The 27,889-nt window shown below is 34.7% G+C and overlaps 1 protein-coding gene across 2 annotated transcripts; it reads left to right on the top strand.

Moving 5' to 3' along the window:
* The first annotated feature begins 333 nt into the window (after positions 1–333).
* LOC144450856 (uncharacterized) lies at positions 334–26,760 on the top strand. 2 transcript variants are annotated; one of them, XM_078141598.1, is made up of 5 exons: positions 334–470; positions 669–743; positions 14,648–14,903; positions 18,103–18,219; positions 19,090–26,760. In XM_078141598.1, exons 3-5 carry the CDS (start codon positions 14,771–14,773, stop codon positions 21,255–21,257), a joined length of 2,418 nt encoding a protein of 805 aa, XP_077997724.1. In that variant the 5' UTR covers positions 334–470; positions 669–743; positions 14,648–14,770; the 3' UTR covers positions 21,258–26,760. The 2 variants fall into 2 exon arrangements, with proteins under 2 accessions (XP_077997724.1, XP_077997725.1); XM_078141599.1 differs by lacking the exon at positions 669–743 and having other exon boundaries at positions 357–470.
* Positions 26,761–27,889: the final 1,129 nt, after the last annotated feature.

Here is a 27,889-nt window from a genome sequence, read left to right as displayed (position 1 = left end):
TATTTATATGCAATGTTTATATTTAACCAATGACCTGAACTCTGATTGGCTATTAGGATAGTAGATCTAATTTGGAATATCTTATTATCATAACGGTTGAATGATTTCATGCCAACAAAGTAATACAAATTATTGAACGCGAGAGACCAGCGAAATCAAGATTTTATTTGTAGTAATGATTGTGTAATGTAATAAATCTGTCTATGATATAATATTTTTTATTTGTGAGCTTTTTGACCGCTAGAGTAGAATAGTGTTCGAACGCGGTAATACTTCGTTCCCCAAAGGAAGTGAATGGAATGTCCTAATAGTCTGACGTCAGACATTTTTTGAATATCATTGAGCGTGTGGGGTGTGCTAATTTGAATACATGGAAAATTACTGCCGTCTGTTCCTCATATCCTTTCAGTGTCGTTCCGTACTATTCATTCCCAAAATACATTTCCTTAGATAAGTCTCTTGAATTGAAGGTGAGTCAAAATCATCATTTATTCCATTGGTGTAAAAATTACCTCCGGAACTATGTTGTCGGACGTGTACATATGTGAGCTCATTAGCCGTGCTTCTGTCTACTCTGGATATTGGGTTTGATTGAATGAGATTTTCGAGCCTATTTCAATATTCACGCAACAAAAATCGCCTTTAACACCGGCTATTTCATTTACTAGGACGTTGTACAGAGATTCCAGTAAATCTTATATAACTCGATCGGGATTGCGTCCAATTTAGCTCCCATAACGAAGGTAAGTTGAAGATATTAAGCAAAGAGACTCGCATTTAAATGGCATAGAATGGGGCCGTGTAGGGGAACACACAGCGTTTGTATTTCAACCACATTAATGATAGAAATTTTATCCGTTTTAATCAGACAGTAGTAACGTTTACGAGTAATATTTCTTTATTGATACACGTGTTTATTCGAAATGTAATCATGGTTTTATTGACGAGATATTGTCGAATTATGAGCATGTGTGGAGCATTTTTCTTTGTCTGCAGTATGATAGAAGCGAACGTATGTTGGATTTATGTTAATTTTTGAATTTTAATATGGTATTTCAAATACTACTATTTTTGTCATTTCTCTATAGATTTTAATTTTCCGATTAACCTTTTATCGTCTGTTGAACAACTATGGAGTGTCATTGTTTAATTCAAGTATAATTGGGACGAAGACACTTGTAGTTTAATTCAATGAGAAAATTGTTTTAATTTATCAGGGCGCCCTAATGTACTAGCTACGTAGTCTATGCAGTAGTAGCGGTGTACGTGCGTTTTCGTATCAAAATATTTTTTCAGTTATATATCATTGTGTGTGTTAAAATGATGATAATGCAATATTGTTGTCTTAAATTTGAGATGAAACTATGCCGAAGACATGACATGCTGAGATCGGCAAATATGATATTTACAGCTGATTAGATCGTGTCTGAAAGCTCAGTTTCAGGGACATCGAAACAAACACGTCTGTACGTGTATATTGCTACTTTGTATCAAGGTGACACCTTCAGTAGGTTTCGCCTAAATGTATTTTTTGCCCCTCAAGTTCAATAACTGTAGTAATAAATGGTACTTTAAAATTATTAATAGTAGAACTTCATGCCAAGAAGGAAAATGACAGAGAAATGTCTGCATTTACCGATTTTTTTTATTAAAACATATCCCTTCTATGTTCATTTTACATGTAATGTTTGTAAGTGTAATCTACAAGCCATTATCTAAATTGTAATAATACTATTTGTGTTCAAACAAATGTGTACATGTACATTCATAATTATCAATATTTAATTTTCTTCTTGTCCACCATTCATCTTCAAAATTCTGTGAAATCAGTCATGGTGATTGTGTAGACAGGAAGTGTATTTTTAGTCATTGTGGGAAAACCTACATGTATTAATTATGACTGTTTCCCTGTTTGTTTTTTTAAAATCAAGTGGGAGAGGGTTGTCTCCTAGAAAATTCAAGATTTAGAGTATAGATTTTTATTTTTTTATTTATTTATTTATTTATTTTATTTTATTTTATTTTTTTGGGGGGGGTCCTCAACTGTAGTTGGTGTACATGTATACTCGAGATTCATCTTTTTACAAGTCATGGAGATCATAACACTCCATAATATCTCGTTTATAAAATCCATAATTTTATTTGTTCAAAATTCGCATAATCCTGGAAAATATAAATGAAACAAAATAGAGATTAAATATAATATAATATATAATTCTATTAAAATTATGATCCTTAGTCTTTTTATCAAACTGAATATTTTTAATTAAATTTTGAATTTTTGGTGACCTCTATATAAACAGCTGTTGAGAGTGAGGAAAATAGGTCAACTTTTGGTTAGCATATTGGAGGATCCCTTTGTCTGAAAATGGCAAAACCAAAAGAAAAATTATTTTTATCCTAGAAATATTTGAAGTCTTGCAATTTGACAGCCAGAATACAGTGTATTTGGTGTATTGTCTTGTGTTTTACTCTTTAATATGATGATAATATTTGAATTCTCTCAATTCTTAGAAAACATATGTTTCAATACAGATGTGATCTGAATTCAATCATTGTGCTTGGAAATTATGGAAATATATGTATTCGATAATATCTGTAATTTTTACATATCCACTTATATACCTGTAATCCAATTTCGGTTTAGTGTCATTTATCGTTGTATGAAAGTCATGCACCAATTTGTTAGAATAATATAATTTTAGTTATTATAATTTATATAAATACAGGAATATCTTGTATATCCTGCATTTATGACTGGAGTTTTAAAGAAGCTGAAACTAGAACATTTTTTAAAACTGAAAATGATTTACTCTTTGTACACCGTGAACAGTGTTGAATCATCTGTAGGTTTATGTATTTGTGTAGCTGTTAACATACATATACATGCTGCAATATAGTACAATACATGTACATCCAATCAAATTGATTGTTGGGTTTGCACCCTAAAATCAGTGCACCCAATGCAAACATGTAGTTTTAAAATTACCCCCTGTGTATTAAAGTCTAACCCCCCCCCCCTGCCTGACACACACAGACTTATGTTTGTTGACATTGTTTTGAATTCTCAGTGAATACTGCTGTTGTTAGCAGCTGTTGTCTCAAACCATTTATCACTAGAAATACATTTTGTAGGTCAACATTGCAGTAAAACTACCAAATTAATCAACCTATCTTACTTGACTATATCCAGAGATTTCAACTTCATCAATTTTTAAATACAGTTTAATATTTATAAGATTTGTGTTTTCAAATCGCAAGATGTATTAAGAGCTTGATTATTTCAAACAAAATGACTGTGCTGAAAAGCAGTTTGCCACTTACATGTAATAAATGCTGTCATTTGGTGAATGTCTGGCTTACCAATTATTCCTATAGAATATTCTGTATATTATAACTTCCCAATTATTTCATCATATTGCTAGCTCACCTGACCATGCAGACGTCATTATGTACATTGTATAGGATTCCTATATGTAGGTGTCGTCGTATCATTGTAGACACCAATGACCAATCATTATAGCTTCTGCTTGTCTGTCTCTGTCTCTGTCTTTCTCTCTCTCTGTCTCTGTCTCTCTGTCTCTCTCTCTCTCTCTCGCTCTCTCTCTCTCTCTTTCTCTGTGTCTCTCTCTGTCTTTCTCTGTCTGTCTGTCTCTCTCTCTCTCTCTCTCTCTCTCTCTCTCTCTCTCTCTCTCTCTCTCTCTCTCTCTCTCTCTCTCTCTCTCTCTTTCTTTTTCTCTCTCTCTCCAAGTGCTACTACATTATAATGAACAGAGAGATCCATTATTTTCTTGCACTCTATAATGCTCTGTTGTATTAACTTGTTCACTGACATTTTGTATTTGAACAATATCTTACACAAGTACACAATACATATAAATCATACAATGTACATATGCATGTATTATTATATCACTTTCAAACTTGCAAATTGCATTGAAATGATTCTTAGGAAAAGCAAGCCTACAGTTACATAGTACTATATATATATTGTATACTAGTAATAGTCTGTAAAATGCAATATTCATGCCAGTCTTTGTACTACGGTACTCTATGGGGTCTACATGCAAGATCAGAAGTTATTGCAGTTCCATTATCAAAGGGACTGTGGTCATACATGTATGTATTGTGAGCTGTGAATGAATATTGTTCTATGTTTACCTAGGGAATCACAATACTCTGTAGTTTTATGTGTGGCTTACATTCAAGGCCTGTGTATGGTGGCAATTGGCCTTCAGATTTTAGCAAAGTGGATAATATTGTAAATATTTGGTATAAAATGTCTACAGGATGATCAAATTTCACCCCACCAAACAACGCTAAGAAATTATCAAGAAAAAAATACTGTATGCAGGTAAACACAGTAACATGTCTGAAGGCTAGAGTATAAAATAACATGTTGACAAAATTAAGAACAATACATCACTTGTGTGTTTACAGCCGGTGTTGAACAACGCATGTGTAGTGATGTTATAGTATACTAGTACTTCATCTACTGTATTTTTGAATAGACTAGTTAGTTTAAAACCTTGGTCTTACACGTGTGTGCACACCTTTAGGTTATATTTACAGTATCAATACCACATGCACATTTTTGTACATTATTTGTTATGGAGCTTCACAATTTATTTTACTGAGATTTGGGAATATTGCAAACAGAATTGACAGGAAAAACTGGTAAAACTTACATAGACTACATACAATGTAATTTTGGTCTGAAGCCAAATAAAGATCCTTGGGATTTCACACAACTGCCATTTCTCATAAAGGCCCAGGATTCAATCCCAGGTTTGTGTTAGTGTTAACTAATCATATGAGCCATACCAATTAGAAAGAATTCTTATTTGTTCTGGACTAATCTTTTCTATAGCTCTACAGGAGACTGCCACATAACTGTTTATTAAACCTAAAATTGGACTTCAATAAAAACAATGTCTGTTTTTGTTTTGTTCAACGAAAATGAAACTTACTCATATTTATAACTTATTTCCATGTTCTAAAACTGTGTACATACATACATGTATGTATAGAAATAATTGAGAACAGTTAGTATATTGTTTGCTGTATAGTGAAAGGTCAGTTGACTAGGTCATAGTATCTATATTTAGTTCCTCATTTTATAGTTGATACGACCCATGGAGCAAAACATAGAGTAGGGTGAGTCCAAAAATAGCAATGGTCAGTGCATGGTTTGATAACTATGAATGGGTTAGAGAAAGAATTAAAACCACTGCACTAATTATAGGTGTGGGAATAAAAGGGTTATTACAGTGACCACTTCAAAGCACATATACAAAAGTAGTAAATAGTGCGTATAGGGGTTGAATCCATGCCAAGTTGGTTTTGCCGCCATACTGTGAGTCTGTGTTCACAAGCAGTGTGCTAATGGGAAAACAATCTCAGGAATGGGATATCCTCCCAAGTTGCCAAAGGAATACGAGTTTGAATTTCTACCATTCCATGCAAGAACACACAAACGGTGCACATACATGTATAGAGATGTACAGTGCACATATACAAATGTAGAGATGTACAATGTACATATCAAGATGTAATTCTGTTCGTATACATCTACATGTACTCCTGACATTGCATAGTCAGTTCGTATCAAAAGACGTCATGTTCATATAGCTATGACATTGCACAGACTACATGCCTGTAATCATTCTTAAAGTCATGCCAACCCATTGTACAGGTTGCGTAGACATGTACATGTACATGTATGTATGGACGTTTTATTCATATAATACCATTGCACTGATGGTGTATATATTCCATTTGTACATGTACATATACAAAATGTACTTTGTATAGTCAGTGATGTTGTACAGTCATTACACATACAAAATGTACATGTACGTTGTATGTTGCACATGAAGAGATGTGCACATTGTATGTTGCACATGAAGAGATGTGCAGTACAGACATACGCAGCTACAAAGGGATGCACAGCAGCACTCCAGAATTTGTTCTCCACTCTCTGTATTCATGCTGCATACAGCATCAATTAGGGAAATGGAAAAATAAATTAATCCCTGGATTTGAGTCACTGCAAAGCTTTGCACAAAATGAGTTTCTATATATGTAGAACTGAAAATGTCATTTGGTTAATTGAATACTGTATGTACATGTAGCTGGTGCTTAGACAGACGATATCAATGGAATAACTGACGTCAGTCAACTAAAAGCAGATCTTCGTCGTGGTGACATTTCTGAATAAAATCCTCCACACTCCACCGTAATAATTTGCTTTGTCCAACTGGGATTCAAATGACTAAGGTTATCTTTTTTTGTTACACAACTTTGAGGCATATCAAAGAAATAATGATGCCGTTCACCATATTGATGGATTTCTAATATCAATATGTCTAAAGGTGGAGGTACTGTGAAATACTGTGTATTTTTTTATATGAAATATAGTTTTACTATTTTTATGGATGTGTTATTCTTTTTGCCAAAAATGAATTCCCAGTGAAAAAACCCTCTAAAATCAATAGAGCATACTAAAGAACATCCAATGAATTACAATTATATGTTATTCCCAACATTTTTCTTCGTTCAGCCAAGGAAAATACTGGTGACCTAAGGGGCCTTGTCACTAGGAGGCAATAGACGAGAAGTGACAGGGCCCCTTAGGTCACAAGTATTTTTTCCAGTTGAATGAAGACAAATGTTAGTGATAATATAATTGTATCACCTCAAGCAGAAATTTATTAAATATTGAGAAAAATAATGGTGATTTGGAATGTTTTGACCCATAGCTCTTGTCAATTTGCAATAAATTATGCAACCAACAACAGGATCAAGTATCCTAAGGCTATACAGAAAACAACAAAGTTGTCGTGATGTAGAACGACCAAGGTATATAATCCATATTTTCTGTTCAAAGACAATAACTTGTCTTAGTTCTACACGGTGTAAATATTCATGATTCTTGATGTATTTGTGAAATGGCAAGAGATTTCAGTTAACCCTGTGTTTCCATTTCCTGTACTACAATGTTCATCATGTGTAATTCAACGATACATACAAAAAAAATGTACATGTTGTGGAAGATTTATTTTTATGGCTTGTATTGTCAACATGAAAGCAATATTGCACAATTTATGATTATCACAAATTAAGAATGTATGACTACAAGTTCTGTACAGTGATGTAAACATGAACTGTGACATTAACATAAGTGAACGTATATGGTTGCCGTAGTTATCGTCCAATATTTTTATTTCGTGGTATTATCAGAAACTTGAATTAAATTGATACGAACTGTAAATATTCTACAATATAAAGTACATGCATGAAAAAATAATTACAATATTGGTACATGTATATGTGGTATGCATACTTTCACAGCAGTTGTTTGAGAAATATACATATACCGTATACATATATGTATATTTCTCAATAAATTCTCATACAACTGCATTTATCCAAAACAGGAAATTTCAGCAAAATTACTACCATTTGGGGGGGGCTTGTGTACATGGACAAATTGTGCTGTTATGTGTATGTGCATGTACAAAGAAATGCATAAGGAACGAGTTATACAGTCCGAATAAATCAATACAATCAAGGACGATAACAACCCAACTATATATTTGAATGTTATGGAATAGAACGATAACCGTGTGAGTATCAATGGTGAGGTACGCTCACAAAGATTTAAAAACGCGCACCAAAAAGAACCTACTAAAACAAGCCTGCAAGATAGAATAAGTGTAGTTAGGGAATGATGTAAATAATCTATTAATTCCATGAGGTTCCAGTGTTACATTTACATGTACATGTACAGGTATACAATAATGTTTTTTAGTAGTGTATTCTATTGCATTACAAATACCACTAGTATGTGTTCACTGATGCCAATAATCACTGATAGGACTGGAATAAGCACAGTGTGAAATTAGTGCCTAGATGTTTCTGAATTATTTATTCAACATTCATAATCTTTTTTAAGGGCAACATATCATACATTGTACCTATACGTTTGTACATTGTACCTGTAGTTCTCATTTCTAGAATCTAGCGAAATATTTTCAATCAATAATTTTTACAATTTAATAAACTATACATTGATTTAGGCCAACTAGTCTGCAAGATAGTCATGCCACAATATCAGAACCACTCGCATTGTGGTTTAGAAGCCTGATACTACAGGACTGAACAACATGCAGTACATGTACACATTACAGCCTATATCAACTGCAACCAGACTTGCCATGTGCAATCCAGATGTGTTTAAAATTAAAAAACAGCCAACACACCCTTCAGCTGTGATTGGTAAACCACTGTTATCAGTTTACATGTCGCCATCGGCAACCAGACTATCAGATTTGTTCATTGTTACTGTTAGATAAATACAAATTATTTCAATACACTGTATATTTTATATATGCAGGTACTTTATCCCAGGAATACCAGCTGTATTGATCACTACGTATCGTACACTACATTTTGTCCATAGCTTTGTAAAACATTACTAGAAATTGATGAAAACAGAGAAAGAAGTCTTTTTGTATTACATTTGTATGTAATTCTGAAACACTAATGTTTGCCTTTATTGATCATCGACCACAAAAAGCTTTGAAAATGTTGTCAAAATTGATCCATTGAGAAGAAAATACAACCCTGACAATGCTGAAGAGATGACAGCGAAAATTTAGAATTTGCTTCCAAGAATTTATTTTGACTCCGTGAGTAGAAATTGTCATTACTAACTATGGACCCAGAGTCCATGAACATTCATTCTTGCAAATCAATACCTGCTAAAGAATTTCACTTCACACTAGAGGGTCAAAATAGAACAAGGTTGACTTATTCTCATGCACACCTAAGGAAAGTAATGGTGTTGACCAAGAAATCGAATAATCTTTAATGTTATGACATGCCTAGATCATGGTAAAGTTCTATTGCAGGTATCAAGAATTGAAGCCATTAATAATATACATGTAACTAGGCAAAGCCCATAAGCTCACGCAGGGTAGATTCATTTGTGACCGCCTGCCTCACAATGATATTGTAGATAGTGTCCTCCACATGGAGAATGCGCATAGTCTATAAAACGCATTTCTGTAGTCATTTGCACCAAAACCACCAAAAAAATTGCATAGTATATAGGATGTGCATGCGTACTAGTCAATGAGCTGCTGTGTGAGCTACTATACTGTAAACCTGGAAATTTTCACTGAAGACTTATTTTTGATTAATTCGCTTGAAAACAAAAATGCAAAAATTAGTAGTGACTAAAATGCTTTCTTGTACATTGAACACAGTGTACCTGTCTGGTAATTAACACAGACTTAGACAATGTTCATTTACATTGATGTTTCAAGTAGGATGCCATGATAAAACTGTTTTATAAATTAAAAATCCAAAATAAATAATAATCGTCATCCATATGACCACTTTAAACACAACCTTATGTACATATACATGTATGTAAGCAGATCAGGCACTTCAAGTAGATGATGTGGCCAAACATAAAAAAGTTGACAGTAGTTAGATGGATTTTGCTTATTATGTGATTCATGTAGTGAGAGAGAGAGAGAGAGAGAGAGAGAGAGAGAGACAGACAGACAGACAGACAGACAGACAGACAGACAGACAGACAGACAGACAGACAGACAGACAGACAGAAAGAGAGAGACACACAACAGATGTGAATTGTAAACACTACAAACCAACCTGTTGTTAGACTCCACAGGTCAACTGAGGACAACGTAATTAATCACAACTACTACGTGTCCATTTTACAGACTGAGTGATTACAAAAATCATCTCAAAGCTGACAGATTCTGACTGTTGTCATGGCAGTCTTTGTCCAGTGAAAACACACACAATACTGCAGCTGTAGGTGAAAACACAAGAAATGACATGTCCACTACTCAATTGCCAACAATTATATAGCATCAATAGACAATCTGACAGGTACAATTATTTATTTGTTGTATGACATTGAATTCCTTACTGGCTGGCTAAAAACCAAGATATGAAAATATTTCGATATAGCCTCTACATGTTTATCTAAAGTGGAAGCCATCAAACGTTATGTAAATAGGATGATTGAATGACGTGATATAGCCAGACCGGAAGGGGGGGGGGGGGGGGGGGGGGGGTTTAACCAAAACTGCATAAGTACATATAAACCAAATGCAAGTAATGAGTATATAATATAACAAGATCCCTGTGCCGTGTTTGATACCATATACACAATATATAAACCTCCTTTTTAGCCCATGGAGGGGGGGGGGGCACAGTCTGGGTGGGGGGGGGGGGGGGGTGTATAGAAAAGACTCATATACATGCATCTGCCAGTCAATCCAAATTTAAATTGTCACCACAAAAATATATAAGGGGTAACCTTTCTGATAAGATTGTACGTCAATTTGGACATATTTCAAACAACAATACATATGTGTGGGGGGAGGGGAGGGGAGGGGGAGGGGTGGAGAGAATGCGTTGTTAAATACAGAGGACTTGTTATCTAATTTCTCATATCTGTCCACAGTGGTGAGCATACTGTTAGGTTTTCATGTAAAAGAAATGATTAAATGTGGTCTACAAATTGAAATTTTGTTGATTGTTAAAATTTCACATGATTCATTTCTCTAGGCACTCAGATCCCTATGGAAATTGGATATCCAAACAGTCTTTATTCTCAAAGTGTTGCTAGGCAACATTTGCATCATCGTACATTTCATCTGCTTCTCTAATCACTACACTGGGAATGCTAATGATATCTGTTGAAATATATCTGTGTGAAAATGATTTAGTGTCTTTTGTAAAGGCCAAAAGAGTTCTATTACTGTGGGAAATGATTTGTTGTTTGCTGGAGGAGAATGTATGGCAAACATGTAAATGTACATGTCCTGGTTTTATGGTTAGTTCATTTTGTATGGAAATACATCACATCACCAGTGGGGGAGGAGTGGGAGAAGATCATTTCAACAGCAGGGAAAGAGATGAATGGCAGATTATTTGGTTGATTCATTTGTGTGGAATACATCACTTAACCAATGGGGGAGGGGTGGGAGAAGATTATTTCAACAGAGGGGGGGGGGGGATGAATGGCAGATTACATGGTTGATTCATTTGTGTGGAATATAAAATGTATATCACTTAACCAGTGGGGGAGGGATGGGAGATAATCGTTTCAACAGCAGGGAAGGAGATGAATGGCAGATTACTTGGTTGATTCATTTGTGTGGAATACATCACTTCAACAGTAAGGGGGGAATGACCATTTCAACAGTACAGCTGTATTTAGGGGGAGGGGTGAATGACAAACCTGATTGTTTAATTCATTTGTAAGTGAATACAATATACATGTACATTACTTCAGTAGTTGGGGGAGGGGGAATCGTCATCTTAACATTGCGTATGTGGGGGGAGGGGGGCAATGAATGGCAAATACATTTGTATGTAGAAGACTAAGAAGTGGGGAAGTGTATGGTAAATGCAATGGGTTCAATGTTGATTCTGGAGAGAGAGAAAAAACGACTAGAAATCCCAGACAGAATTGACATTCTGTAGATTGTATTGGATTACAACGTCAGTGAATGATAAATGGAATGCATTCATGCGTTCTAAGAATTTATATATTCTGTCATCACGGTTTTGTTCAAATGTGTGTAAAAGTTTTATAGGAAAAGAAAAATTTCTACCTCTGTAGATTTTTTTACAAAAATAATTTTAGTCTGTACAAGAAATGTCTGTTGATCATCAAATTTATGAATTCAATATGACAAATGAGACGTGTCTGCAAATGTGTATTGTGTTATATAGGAAATATCAACCTTTGCCCATAATTAACATATACAGTAGTCACATGACAGCGTAAACCTTATAGAAAAGAAAGTGCTCAGTCACTATGGTAGGACAAGTGTTGTCACAAGCACAGGCACAATATTGCCAAATATGGCATGTAGCAATTACCAAATATGGAATCAGCTAGTACTACTTGTTACCAAATATGGAATACAGTGATTACTAAATTTGGTACATGTATGTAATAATTATTAAATTTGGAATATTACAAAATGGTACATGAAGACTAGTTATTACCAACTGCATGTACATACACATTGTTTGGCTATTATAAACACTTGTATAGCACTTTCAAAAAAAGTCACCCTGTCTTTCTGGTAGGCTAGTCATGTGAAGTACTATGGATAACCAAAACGAAGTTTAGCAGAAGTTTGACTATATCAATATTTGCGTACAAGTGCTCAATTTGTATTTCATTAAAATTTAAATTAAACATTATAATACAGTAAACCAAAACTTGTATATTGTATTTCATTAAAATTAAAATTAAAAAATTTCGTTTTTGTAATATCTGAATAAAAACTGATACACAGTTTTAATAATAGCGTACATGTATGTGAAATTACATTTCTTGATATGAAAATTTGAATATGGACAGCTATTGCCAGGTACCATGTGATATTATCATTGTATGTGTCAATTTAATGAAAAAATGTATTCCTTTAACAGCTACATGTACATGTATGGTTTACACTTGTATGCATGCAATGTGTGCGTACATTTTTTTATACCTGTAATAAAAATCAAGGGTAATAATTTCTGTTTGAAATTTTACATTTTGTATTACTATGTCTGTAATGCTAAATATTGTAAAACAATACTGTTATAGAGTGACAAGATGGCTGTCGTTAGGCTAACACTGCACTAACCCAAACACTACAATGGATTAAAATTATATATGTACATGGATTTGTTAACACAGTCACTGCCATTTAATATACATGTATGTGCAATCCACATGTGAGATATCACTTAAATACGTTCTTTCAAAAATTGAAATAATAATGGGAAAACGGGAACAAAAAAGTAGAAATTATTGTCTGTAATAAGGTATTATGAGGAGAAATAATAATGGGAAACTCTCCTGACTGGATAGTTAATCATGAATAGAGGAATGGAAATACATGTATGGTCTACAGTAGGATATTAGCAGAAGCAAAGAAATCACTGAAGTGACCTTGTGTGACATGACATTTTCCCAGTGAACATCTTTTAATGAAACCACACGATGTTGCCATAGCAACATGTGATGCATTTCATTTCACCAGGAGAGTAAATTGGCATCCTGGGATTACTTATAAGAAAGCTGCAACTGAGAAAGGATGCTCTGATTGGAGTTGTATTTTTCAGTTTCAAAATTGATTTGTTTGTCAGAATTTTTCAGAAAGCATATCTTGTTTTGACAATTAGCTGGAATGAATTAATGATAAAACTAAAAAAACTTAATAACAAGAAAAGTTTGACACCAAAAAATTAACAGGTAATTCACGTATATAATACATTTACATATACCGGTAGATACTAACCATTTTACATGTATATCTGTACCTTCTCCCAGAGAAAAACAACATGGAGAAAGTGGCAAGTTAACATCAAACATTGTATTTAATGATATTAACGTATTGAATGTTTTAGTATACAGATATTAAACATTTTATACTTCTCCCTCCCCAGAAAAATTCAAAATAAGGGGGAGGGGTGATAAAATCGTCATTCAAACTCAAATTTATAACATTACTAATATTAAAAGAAAGGTAACAGGGTAGGGTACTGTAAACATGGACATATTTCGCAAAAAACTTATTTTCGCTAATTTCACTGGAAAACAAAAACGCAAAAATAAATAATGACTAAAATGTGTTCTTGCACATGAACACAATGTACCAGTCTAGTAATTAGAGAATATTGGTCTTTGAGAACTGAAATCGCAAATTTTGTAGTAGTGAAAATATCTAGGTTTTCAGTATTTTACATACAGTCTAATTTTGTTTCTTCAGATTTAACACTATGTATATTTTATTTCAATATCTGTATTTATGACAAATTTATGTTGTATTATACATTGATTTATTTCCACTTTGTGATAAATTGTCTCCATGGTAATTAAGGCTTAGTTGAATTTGTGTTAAAAATGATAAATCAGTGTTTTATTTATGGCGGTAAGTAGGTAAAATCTACCTGGGTTCCCACATCATTTTACCAGGGTTCCCCACCTAAACTGTGATACATTGCATGGGAAGCACTACCAGTTTTACCTCTTTCCCCCTTTCTGTTACCGGGGTTCCCAAACCTTAGCAAAAACACTGTAAATGCATTGATTTGTTTCCATTTGTTCTGTTTACTCTCTCATTTGTATTCTGTACATGTATGACTGGACAAGCGGATTTATACACACTCTATCAAATTGTATATTCCAAGATATGTTTGATTTACAGTTGGAAATGAAAAAATGTAGACTAATAAAACTATATCAATATTGATTCATGATTAATGATGGCTTTTCAGAAGCCAAGGACATATTTGAAATGATCCTCTTAAAATATTAGACAAAAATTTGAGATGTGACTCATAAATACTATATTTTTCAGTACATGTGAAATATATAGGTTACTTACAGTTGTGACAAACCTAATATTACACAAATATTACTATGTGGTTACTTGCAAGAAATCCCAGATTTTCTCATTTTGACACATAACAACAAAATTTGGCTATCAGTAGAGGGCGCACTGTTCCAGGTACAACTATTAGTAACTGTACTGGATTTATCACTTTTTCACTGACTAATTACCCAGTCTCTTTGTTTATTCTTTGTCTACAGATTGCTCTGCCACAATAATGCGAAAACACAGGTGATAATTTGGTAAATACTTCCTCCAATTATTGGTGCTGTATTGTATAACTTTCTAAGCAGCTGTCAGTGGTTGCAGGGATAGCCATCAGGATGCTGAAAAGAAAACGATCCGAGAGCCCAACATCATCAGAGACAACTCCAGAAACAACTCAGTCCCAAATATCTGATTTGAATGATTCATCTGGCAGTGAGAATTGTAGTAGCAATGTATCAACTTGTACAGGTAAGAAATGACAGATAACTGGTGGGTGGTGGTGGTGGTGGTGGTTGTGGTTGTGGTGGGGGGGGGGGGGGGGGGGGGGGTTTAGGAAATTTTGGAAGCATGTGATGATGGTCCTACACGTATATTAACTTAATACTTAGATATTATTCTCCAATATTTTTCTTCATTCAGCCAAGGAAAAATACGAGTGACCTAAGGGCCTTTACGAGTCACTAAACAAGTAGTGACAACCCTCGGGTCACAAGTATTTTCCAGCTGAATGGAAAAATCTATGGAGAATAACATAATCATAATTTATACCAGCGCCAGTAATATCAAAGAAAAACCTTGGAAAGTAATGGCAATTTTGAACGTTTTGACTCAAACTTCGAACACAGCAGAACTAGTGACATAGACACACGTTATCGTGATGTGGAATGACCAGAGTATATATTCCATATTTTTTGTTCAGCTTGGCTTGTGCATGGTATAATATACAATGTACCAATGTCAACAATACAGATACAGTAGGGCTCCTAAACACTTAGTTTTAGTATTTCTCCACATTTGACCCTATTAGGCTATTTGCTACATGTATATCCGTGACAACCAGAATTGATGTCTGCACATCATAGGTATCCATGACAACCAGAATTGGTGTTTGCACATCAACAATACAGATACCTGTAATACTAAAATTGCCAGACGACATTTGAGAAGCTATGAGAAACACAAATTACAACTATTACTTTGTCAATATCTGTACATTATCATATTTCACACATAATAACAAATTTAGTCTCTGATATGAAGGTAAGAAATTACAGACTTTAAGAGAAAGTAATCTATTAAATTGAAGTGGTCAAGACAACAGCTGTAGTAGCCATAGAACAAATCTATTAATAGACTAAATGACTCTTTGACATACACTTAGAAATACATTTTGTATAGCCTTGACATGAAGATAACAATTTACAGAAAATGTAATAGAATGTTGGCAAACATCTACAAATGTATATCGGATCTAGATTGTCAACACAATGGCTTTAATACCTATAGAACATATCTATTAACAGAGTGTTAAGTGATAGTGTAGGCAAATAAAAAAGAAATGTTTTTGGTGAGAGTGCACATCATTTAATACCTCACAATTTTTTTTATCCGTGTTTGTACATGCAGTCACTATCCAAGGGGAAAACACAAAATATTAAAAATATTGAAACCTGGAAATAGAAATATACATGTAAATTGCAGAGACTTTTGATGGAAGTGCCTATGTTAGAAATTTTGTAGTCTAGATGCCAACTTGGTTTCTAACTAAACCACAAGAGTGAGTGGAGGTGAAAATCCTAACAATACTAGACTATAAATCTTAGTAATCAATGCAACAGCTGTAACACAGACAGAACATACTGTACATGTATGTCTATAAATAGGTTGTGAGTAACTGTCAATGTGTATACATTATCATACTATACATGTAAACAAATGTAGCCTTGATATGAAAATAACAAATGTACTGGTATAAATGTATATATAGTACATGTAGGTGGCCATCTCATAAATCTGAGTGATCAACACAGCAGCTGTAATACATGTACCATATAGAAAGTATGCATTGATAGATTGTAAATGACTTTTCAATGAATCTGTATGCCCTGTTGCACACATCACATAATAAACACTTTTGAACTTGATATAAACATCACAAATTGCAGACTTAGAACTTAGAATGCAGACCTATATCTGCTATAACTACATTTTGTAGGTCACCAGTAGGTGATACATGTACATGTAATCACAATGGAACCTATGTTAATTTGTGTTTTAATATACATACATTATCTCATTACACAGTATATAAAACACATTTAGCCTTGAGATGAAAATGAAAAATGACAGACTGAAATGTTGTGAATGTGACCTTGGCTATGTTGATCAGTGTTGATTACAGAGTTATTTGAGTCTGGTAACGTTTTATACTGTCATGCATACATATAGTCATGGTCATGATCATGGTCACAAATATAGCGCTATATTTACATACAATACAGAACACAACGTGGCAAATATTTACTGCCAAAAAAATAAAGTGTATTTCTGATTTAGCACAACACCCACTTCGCAAAATATACCGTGTAATTAATACAAAACTGTTGTGTTGGGCACTTAGAAAGCATTTGATTGTTCAATAAAGTGAACTACATGTACTCACAAGCCTTCATTCGTCACCTCACACCATGTGGTTACTGTATGGACACACAAGTGTTGACTGGTACACTGTAGATTTTTGTCTATATTTGTTTGTTCTCTGATATTGATAAAAGGGTATAGTATGTATTCATAGTGTTGTGCTTGCTTAAAATTCCCTAGCTCTACCAAACAACATATACAATGTACATGCATGTATAGGAGTAAACACCTCATTATTATACTCTACTTCTCACCACAAGGCTAGACTGTAAGACTGCAGTGTACGTCAGATTCAGCACTGTCAGATTTCTAAACCATGCAAGTGGTGATAGTGTGACATGAATGTCATATCTTACAGACTACTGTAACCACGGTAACCACAGGGCCTGCCTTTTTTCACCACAGTGTGAGTGTTTCTCACCACAGGGCAATCATTTCTCACCCTGCAGTGTTTATGTCTCTAGCAAATTGAATTTTGCTATTATATTGCTTTAGCATGCAATGCATGTACTCAAGAACAGTTAGTTTTGTCTAATTTCAAGTTTTTTCCCTGGAGCACCAGTTGTTATATGTAGCTCCCATTCTACTATCAGTACCACATGGTATATCCTCAAAATGAAAAAAAAAATCCATACAAAGACAAACAGTTTTTGGCATAAATATCACCTTTGGCTATACGTAAACTTGTCATCCGATGGGAGGAAGGTGTTGTACATGTACATGTATACTGCCAGTATTTCAATCTCCTCATCCCTTTTAAGTGAGGGCATCTCGTTAGCTTCTTTCACTCAGCATTTTAATGCAATGAAAATCACATTTGACAATCATGGGTGTTGATTTCCATGGTCAATTGAGTGTCCAAATTTCTTAAAATATTCATATGCATTTGGAAGAATATCAAGATCAAGCAGGGTTTCTATACATGTAAATGCAGCCATATTTTATCCATAACCACAGCAACAATCAGTTTGGGCTTTGATTATGTCTATGTTACTGACGTTATTTTTGTTGTTGTTTTTGTTTACAGAACCGACAAAAAGAAGCAAAAGGAGGAAAAGAGTACAATTTGATAGCGTGACAGTGTTTTATTTTAAACGATTACAAGGCTTTACTTGTGTACCAAGTCAAGGAGGTTCTACCCTTGGTAAGTACAACTCATAGAATAGAAAACATGCATTGACATTATTTATACTATAATAGGTAAATCGAGGTTTTATGTAAGTATTTTCAGTTGAGTAAAAAGTTTATAAACTCAGCTTGTGCCACTTTAATAATCAGCCCAGTATGTGGTGTCTCTCTTACTGTAAACAATCTTTAATCAATGTTACCAGTAGTAGTACAAAGCACAAATTAGTCATAAAATGACTAGAGAATAAACATAACTATCACAAGATGTCTACATCTCACTTAGAGAGCTATAGATAATCACAGTTGTGACACTCTCATTACACTGTAATCAGTTTGCTGTTTGTTAGCTGACAATATTGTTTAAAAAATTGACTACAGTTGGAAAGGCTACATGTGATAGTCTTAGAATTAAACCAGTGTTATTTTACACTTGGTATGGAATCAGATTATGGCAAGCAAGGAAAACACTTTAGTTATTAGACAGTGTTAGACAGTGTTAGAAGTACCCAAAACAATTACATACATGTGATGCAAAAGAATTGATGAGTGCCCAAGTTCTATAATACACTGATACAGACCTTTTTCTTAGACTTGAATTGATTTTCTATCTCAAAGTCAAACGTAAACATTTATAAATATTTTCCTTAAATCTTGGATACATGTATTGGCAAGAAAATGAAGACATTGGGAAAACTTGAACATTTTGCAAAAAGTCTGGCTATCATTTTGAATTCAGACTTAAAAGACTTAAGATTTGCACCCTTATATGTTTTTGACACTGTATCGTCATATAGTACAGTTTGTACATTATGTCTGCATTAAAAATCTGTCTACATGAAAGCCATTGTATAGTTTTCTAAAACTTGTTTTTACCCATTCTTGACAGGTATGTCCAGCCAACATGAAAATGTGTCAAAGTTTTCGCTCGGAGAATTTGCAGTTGAACAGGAGAGAGTACATCGGGAACTTCTTCGCGAACAAATACGAATGCGCCGACTACAGCACAAAGCTATGAAGGAAGGCTCTGAATGTTCCGATGAAGAGGAGGACAACAATACTGACGATGAGCTGGAAAATTTGAATGTCCATGATTATTATTTTCTGCAGCCTGTATCAACCAAAAAGCGAAGGGCAATATTACGATCAGCGGGCGTCAAAAAAATCGACGCCTCAGAAAAACGTGACTGTAAATTGATTCGTTATTCACGTGAAGGATGTGGCTGTGATTGTAAAGTATATTGTGATCCTGAAACCTGTAGTTGTACTTTGTCCGGAATAAAATGTCAGGTTGATCGTTTGTCGTTTCCTTGCGGTTGTAGCAAAGATGGGTGCGGTAACTTACAAGGGCGTGTTGAGTTTAACCCCATTCGAGTTCGGACTCATTTTATTCACACCATTATGAGGCTGGAGATGGAAGCCAAACAAAATGGGTTTGATACAACTAATCACAGGGAAAATGGCAGCAGTTGTGATGAACGAGAAGAAGTTATGTTTCAAACTGTTGGCGAGAACTGCGGGATTTCTAATTCAAACCAGATACAAAATGGCTACACAGAAAGTAATGGGTACGCAGAGAACCATTCCATCATTCAATTCGGTAACGATGATCAGCAAAACTACAATCATTTGTACACAGCAGAAGATACAACGTACCGAATTGTCGAGCGACCCAGTCTTTACCCCGGTGAAGAAAATGTACAAGTCAAGATTACATCACAACGGAATGACACACTTCCCCGAGTTATACATTTTAACGACTGCGATGATGAAAACGAAAACATGCATAGTAGCTACAGTGTTAATCTTCCTACTTTGAATTACAATAGCAGTAGTAGTAGCAGCAGTGGCAGCAGTAGTAGTAGTTCCGATGAAAGCTCCTCTGAATCATGTTCCCAAGATGGCTACTCGTACGATGAAGGCCAAAACCTTGAAGAAGCCACGTATCACTTGCAGTCCCCTCTAGAATTAAGCGGTTTTGACGAAAGCGCAAATCAGGAAATGTGTATGGTCGGTTCTACCAGTACCCATAATTACACCGACCAATCAGAAAATACTGGTCCACAGTACGCCAACTTATTAAGCTCCAGTAGCAGCTGTATTGTAACTAGTCAAAGTCCACCGTGTAGTAACGTAGGTAGTTTTGACGAGCCTGTTTTAAGTATAGCGAGTAGCGTCATTGCCGAAAATACGAGTTATCAAAATGTCAGCAGTAGCCATGCTAGTCATATAGGCTCAGATTCTTATAATTCAGGTGCAGTAACGTCAAACTATAGTGCAAATTTTACCACTTTAGCAGATGATTGTGCAAATGATATTATTTATACTAGCAGTGCGCCCTCACAGGGCAATGTCTTTGTCAGCTGCGAGTCAACTCACAATGTGACTTCTTCTCAGAGTATCTATGAGTCGTCACAAAGCCAGGGATCCTTCCAAAGTTCACAAGATGTCAGTGAGTACACTTGTATTTCGTCTCATGACAGTAATGTATGTTCTACTCAAAATGAACCCAAAAGGGTTCTGTTTGACAGTTATAGCCAGGAAGGTGCTAGCAGTGGTACAAATGAAACTTGTCCAAGTCTTGCCACCACACAACAAAGTATGTGTACAGGTAGTAATTCTGTTTGTGAAGCTAGTGAAACATTCTCAGAGTCCCTCAAGACTCAGGAGAATGTATGTGTACCCAATAGTGATGTAGTGACAGCGCCCTCACAGGCCAGTGTAGGGTCTTCTGAGGACAGCACAACTCCTAATAGTAATCCCCTCAATGAAAATCATCTTGAACTTGTCTCTACATCCTCTGATATATGCGACAGTCAAATTTCTGATGAAATTTCGTCCACTAAGAAAGCGACTTCAGAAAACGAGCGTGTAGTCAGTAGTGACGAATGTAGCAATACTCTATTGCCAATACAAAATTCAGACAGTGACGGAGACACCGCTACAGATTCGGATTTTAGACAGGAATTAGATTATATTGATGATGGATTGGATCATCAAAATTTTGGAGAAGCCATCAAAAATTCCCTCATAGAAACTGTCGATGTTAGTGTCTGATACCAAAGATTAACTTGTCTTCTTCCAATCGTGCATAAAATTTCGCTTCTGTTCCATGCTTCTTGTTTCTTTAGATATGTTAGTGTACAAATCACAGAAAGGTGAAATGGTATATGAAATCATAGACATTGGAAAGCGATCTCACCTCTATGATGAAACAAATTAGTGTCTGGTTAGCGATCACAAAACTCATGCCAAGACAAAAAATGCTTCGTTATCAGTGCATAAATGCAAATGTACTAGTCGAACAATAATGTGGTTGACAAAATATTCACCCAACATTTTGTTCATTTTGGTGTGAAATAATGAAAACCATGTCAGTTGAAAGTACAAAAAAAGTACACTTTGAGGAAAGCCAATGATAGTTTCAATGTAAAAAAAAAAAAGTCAGTCGAAAGTACAAAAAAGTACACTTTGAAGAAAGCCAATGATAGTTTCCATGTAAAAAAAAAATGTTCATGGTAAAACAACATTATATAATATATTTGAAATATTTGCATAGACAGTTTATTATAACTTTAAGGTGACCGTACCTCTATTACTTAATATGTTTCTTGTTGAGTGTTCTGAAAAAGCATCCGACAACAATATTTATTTTATGAATACAACAGAGAAATTTGTAAGTTTAAAACTAGGAAACTGTTTTATTACAGTATGTAACAGTTGTGCACTGCCTATTCAAAATAGTACATTGCAGGCTACATAATCATTGAAATATAGCTTGTGCGGTTCCTTGACCCTTGACCCTTGACCCAGATCGTATTTAATTTAATAACTCAAGACTGATGAACAACTATATGAATAAATTAAACTACTCCTCATTTGAATTTTAACTTTGGTTGATACTAAACAGTGGCCAATGACAGCAAGGCATTTTGCCAGGTGTTCGAGGCCTTGTAATCTAGCTTATTGATTGGCTTAGAGCATAGCTGCAGAAATAGACAGTATTACCGGGGTATGTAAGAAATTTAAAATGTGTGCAGAGATTGCACAGACCATCACCTTGCTTTTATGTACCGTAGTCAAATGTCTGAAAATAAGACGAGCGTTTTGAAGTGTGTGTTAGTGTGTCTTCTGTACTACCGTACAACAAGTGTTGTGGTTTTTCTTGGAGATTTTTCAAATTCAGACCCTGCCAAGCCTTGGTGCTTTTTTTCAGCATTAGCCAGCTTTGTGAAGAAACCAAAATACAAAAAAATAATAAATGTAATTGTATCTTAATGTATCTGTAACCAAAATGAGACATATTTGTTACATGAAAATTTATTGATAGTTTAGCTAGTCCTAATTTGGATCTAGCATATCGTTCTGGACTTGTAAGTTAGACCAGGAATATAACTACATTTTTTTGTGTGAAGATTTTGTAAACCTTATTTAAAAGAGCCTTTTCAAGGTGTTTTTTTTCTGCCTGTGTGAAATCAGTATTTGTGCAACTGGTCACCACAAGATGCAGTTTATCTGAAAGATTATGTAGAAAATTTGAAAAAGTTTGGTCAATGATTTTTTTTCTGACAATAGCTTTGTAATTATAAGTGCAATTTGAAGTAACTCTATTTGATTGGTTATACCTCAATGTACATTCTTACTGTTAATTGTGATCACAAAACTATCACTAAGTCAGACAGCTTGACCTTTCTTATGAACAGCGCCCCCTAGTGGTGTGTTTTATGTGATGTACAACGCTAGTTGACAAATCGGTCATGTGACAACCATGTGATTGTTTAGAGATCAGATTCCCTTTTTTAGGCCAAGTCACTGCAAAATTTGCTCTACATAGAGATATTTTTGCACACTGACTAGAATAAATGTCTGATATCTTACATGTCAACACTAGAGGGCGCTATTCACCAGAAATATCATGATGTGCTGTGTGACAGCAATATTATGTCTATTTTACATTGATTCTTTGCTTGTACTATTGATTGTAAACTGCAGCTCAAAGTCATGTAACTCAAAGATTTGTTGAATATTTGACATTTTATCTTTTCTTATGTGCTGTAAAAGTTTATGTTACTAAATAGTACACCATAGATGTCTATACTAAGTTATGGACTTTGAACAAATGGCACAATGTGGACCATGCTAGTGTGATCAGTAAAATGACACCAGAAATATGCATGAATTGAGTTGTATTAGCAGGTTTGGTTGATGTGGGAGGGAATTATTGCAAGTATTGTGAAGTGTACACACAACCTCATCCCACCCCACCCCTAATACATATCATATTAGTTGAGGCCACAATTTTAGTAGTCAAAAACAAAAAGTTATATTTACATAACAATGCTTTTGTTATGTAGATTTCCAAAGATTTCACCATTATTGTGTAAGGGGATTTTGGTCAGACTTAGAATATTACCCATTGGGAGGTAGAGTCCCATCTTAATTCACATCAGACAGTTCAACATTTTTACACAAGCTTGCAGACTATAAGTTGATGATGCTTGGACTGTTCTATGAATTTCTGAGTAAAATAAATCACATTTGATACAACTGCACTTGGGAAATATCCAGTCCAAATTGGGGTCTGATGTAAGGATTTGTGCAACATTGTTGATAGGGAGTTCAGATGGTAGTAAGGTCTAAAAAAAAATAATTGTTTGGTTGCGGTTACCCGACCCCTACCTAGTTTTTCACTTCGGCCCTAAATATGTACAGTCAGGAAACCAAAGATGTTTACATAATTTGTATAAAAATAAAATTAAGATAAAATATTGTCCTCCCACAATACTTGCAATAAAAAAAGTCGGATCAAAAGAATGAATCACAAATGAAATACTGTTTCATTAATTTCTGGAAAATTTCAGAGAATTTGACAGTTGTCATTTTCCTGCAAATCATGGAAAAAAATGTTTTATTTGACAAGTCTTAAGTTTAAATTATGTATGAAAACTTTTTGTGGAATTACGAAATCTGTGGACATTTTGACAGTCACTTAAGGAGACTGCCACCACCCTGCCTATCTTGTCAATAATTTACATCATGTTTACGTTACCATCACATGCTTGAACAGGGAATGAAAGGCATTATGGGATTGCTTCTTTTATTTATCATATTAATCCTGTGCTACAAATAAAAAACTTACTGCTGGTGTATAAGTGTTCTGAAAACTTAAAAATTGTGTCAGACGACAGATTATAATTTTTGGGGTATCTTTTTTCAAGATAACCGTACAATGAGAACATTTTCGCTGAGAATTTTAGCTACAGGAAGTATCCATGAAAGTATTTTATCTTTATTGTTTTTATTTATCTTACTTAAGAGTGTTGTACTATTTATACAAATTATTGTGTTTAAATACATATAAATCCTTCCTTAGAAGTATCCAATACAACTGACACAAGAAAATTTGCATTTTTACAAGGGGCAGTTGCATATATAGAATTCTTATTCAAATGGCTTGTGAGTGTAGTGTAGAAATTTATTGACTTAGAAAATGGCTGACAATGGGAGGTATGTAGTGTCACCGTCTAAGTTTCTGAAAAATGGGAGGGAAGTAACAAAGTGGAATTTATTAGAAAGTGAATTATTTGGACACTACATACCCAAATTTCTCAGCCCTTTTCAAAACTTGGTATAAATGCATACCTTGTCTCTTGTACATGAGGTTCAGTGGTGCTCCCTTATCAGTCAATCCATAACTTTGGCATAAGAATAGACCTTTAAAATAGCAAGTTGTTCATCACTAGAGGGCGCTGTATATTCACAATGATTGCTAATAGAGGGTTATTTACTGGAATTGTGTATTCACAGTTAGACTGCTGTTACATGTTGCATAAAGAAATTTTCAAATATTACTGCAGCTCAGACTGAAAATGACGCCGTCAAGTAAAAATGCTTTGTTCGTTAACTTCTGAAGATTACATTGTGATGTGTATCAGGTATTGATTGTCATGACAACCATTTGGGACCAAACTAAATATAGCATCTTTCAGAGCCACATATTTAGTCAGATTCAAATCAAATCTCTTAATTTTATCATCAACTTGTAAAGCTTATCAATCATGTGACCAATCAGGTGACTGGGTAGCTATCCAATCAAAATGTGATATGTGCAATGACCAATTATGGTTAGGCTTTCTTGTAATCTAACAAGCTTTGTGATTGGCTGTTATTTTAGATTCAGATTAATAGAGTCCTAGAGCTCTGTGATTATAATTCAGATTCATGACCTACACACTTTGTGATTGGTTCTTGGTATATAGAATGGATGGACTGGGGAGCAACACTAAATAATCATTTTTTTTGACAGAGAGAAAGAGAGAAAAATTGTATACTGTTTCCAGAATATTTGTAAAATTTATTACCGTCAATTTGTAGAGATTTCTGTAGACTGTTTGTGTCAAATCTTGTCTTTTTAGTACTCTTTACCTCAAAACTGTTTTCAGACTTGCCATTCTCTGCAGAAGTTGTAAAAACAGAAGAAGAAAAACTAGTTCTTTCTGAAGGAAAGAGCAGACATTTCATTTCTTGTGGAGTATGCTGTAGAACAGTACAGCATGGAAGCCATGCTTAGTACAGGACATTTCATTTGTTATATTGTAGAACAGGACAGCATGGAAGCCATGCTTAGTACAGGACATTTCATTTGCTATACTGTAGAACAGGACAGTATGGAATCCATGCTAACTACAGGACATTTCATTTCCTATACTGTAGAACAGGATAGTATAAAACTATCATGTCATAAAATTATTGTTGTAAAAAAAAGCATAAATTCCAGACCAACTGTCTTGAAACATCATTTCTCTATGTTTTGAAATCCTGTGTCAAAAATGTACAAAAAGCCAAAATTGTTCAACTCAAATTGTTTTCTCAATTTTGATGTTCAAAACACTCTGTTTTAGAACTAGGATGTCCAAATAAACTTGACCTTGTTCAGAAGGGATATGATTGAATTTCATAAATTGCCAGTATAGCAAAATATGCCAGTGACATTTCATGTTTCATCTTATCTCCAATATTGATCCTACCAGATCTAACCCAAACATACTTTATGGTAATATATATGGTACTACTGTTTTCAGATCTTCTGCAGAGAATGTTTGGTCACCCTACGATAGTTTTATACACCAGGATTTCTCTACAAAGTTTTACTCACTTCTTGTAAAGAGTTCCTACCACATTTAGGTACAAGTAACAAACAACTGTCATTTCTGTACCTTCAATGTGTGGAATTCAGATTTAGGGTCCTTCAACTCAAATGATTGTAATTCAGATTCAGGACCTACAAGTCAACTCATACCAAGACTTAATTCAGAATCAGGTTCTTCAGGAGTACTACACCTCACTCAGATCCAGGGCCGTCATGCCTGTTGGTACAATCACTGTATGGCTTACCCGTTACTATGGCGATATTTTCTGAAATATGTATTCCTAGTTCTGAAATCTTTGCACAATAGCAAGTACAGCTGTACAGTACAGTACTTAATTGTCATGTACCGTTGTGAAACTGTGCAATACACACATGTACAATTATATTAAATGTATTTCATGCAGTTACTGACTCTTTTCTTGTAAGTGTAGATATGTGTGTGTGTGTGTGTGTGTGTGTGTGTGTGTGTGTCTGTTGTTGTGTCTGTATGTATGCATGGGTAGGTTTGCATGTTGTAAGTGTAGATATGTGTGTGTGTGTGTGTCTGTTATTGTGTCTGTATGCATGGGTAGGTTAGCACGTGGTATGTGTAGATACGTGTGTATTTGTGGGTAGGTTGGCAAGTGGCAAGTGTAGATATGTATGTATTTGTGTGTGGCTGTATGCATGGGTAGGTTGGCAAGTGGCAAGTAGATATGTATTTATGTGTCTGTATGCATGGGTAGGTTGGCAAGTGGCAAGTGTAGATATGTATGTATTTGTGTCTGTCTGTGTGTGTCTGTTGTGTCTATGCATGGGTAGGTTGGCATCTTGTAAGTGTAGATACGTGTGTACTTTGTGTGTGTGTGTCGTGTCTGTATGCATGGGCAGATTGGCAAGTGTAGATATGTGTGTCTCTTGTTGTGTCTGTATGCATGGGTTGGTTGGCAAGTGATTGTGTCTGTGTGTATGCATGCACAGGTGGGTGGATGTCAAATCTAATTAAATCTGATGTGGTGACTTACGGCTCAATATCTGTATTTATCGCTATTTTCTTTGTTTATTCATCACACTGGGGGAGTTAGTGCCTAATAGTATGTCAAGAAGGCCCTCACTCTTGGAACATCAACATTAAAGACAAACAACAAAACAACAATAACCAAAGGAAATAGAGGTGAATAAATATATATGGCTGGAAACAACACAACAGTGGTCTCTACTATATTGGATTAGATCATGTGACCAAGAGAAAAAAAATTCCTCCCTGATTCACACATAATGATCTTAAGAATTGATAAGCAAACAAAAATAACAAAACAGAAATAAAACAAACATTATAAACCAAACCCAAAAAAAACATTTTAACATTTTTTTGCATGCAAAATGGTGAAATGGTAACAATGTACATGTACTTCTATTTCCGTGTACAGCTTTATGCCTTAGTCTCATCTCACATTGTTGGCAGTAAAAAAAAACGTGTCCATGGCCAAGGCAAATCATATTTTACAAATTTTATAACAGAAAACATGACCTTTTGAGTAGATTCTAGATCATTTTGGAT

This window comes from Glandiceps talaboti, chromosome 20 (assembly GCF_964340395.1).
Source record: "Glandiceps talaboti chromosome 20, keGlaTala1.1, whole genome shotgun sequence".
NCBI lineage: Eukaryota > Metazoa > Hemichordata > Enteropneusta > Spengelidae > Glandiceps > Glandiceps talaboti.
The sequence above is the reverse complement of the archived record's forward strand: the minus strand, read 5'-3'. Positions and strand labels throughout refer to the sequence as shown.

Coding starts and splice junctions, on each gene's coding strand:
- LOC144450856 (XM_078141598.1), top strand. CDS start 14,771: ATGCTGAAAAGAAAACGATCCGAGAGCCCAACATCATCAGAGACAACT. Junction 14,904..18,102: donor CAATGTATCAACTTGTACAG/GTAAGAAATGAC, acceptor TTTTGTTTACAG/AACCGACAAAAAGAAGCAAA. Junction 18,220..19,089: donor TCAAGGAGGTTCTACCCTTG/GTAAGTACAACT, acceptor CATTCTTGACAG/GTATGTCCAGCCAACATGAA.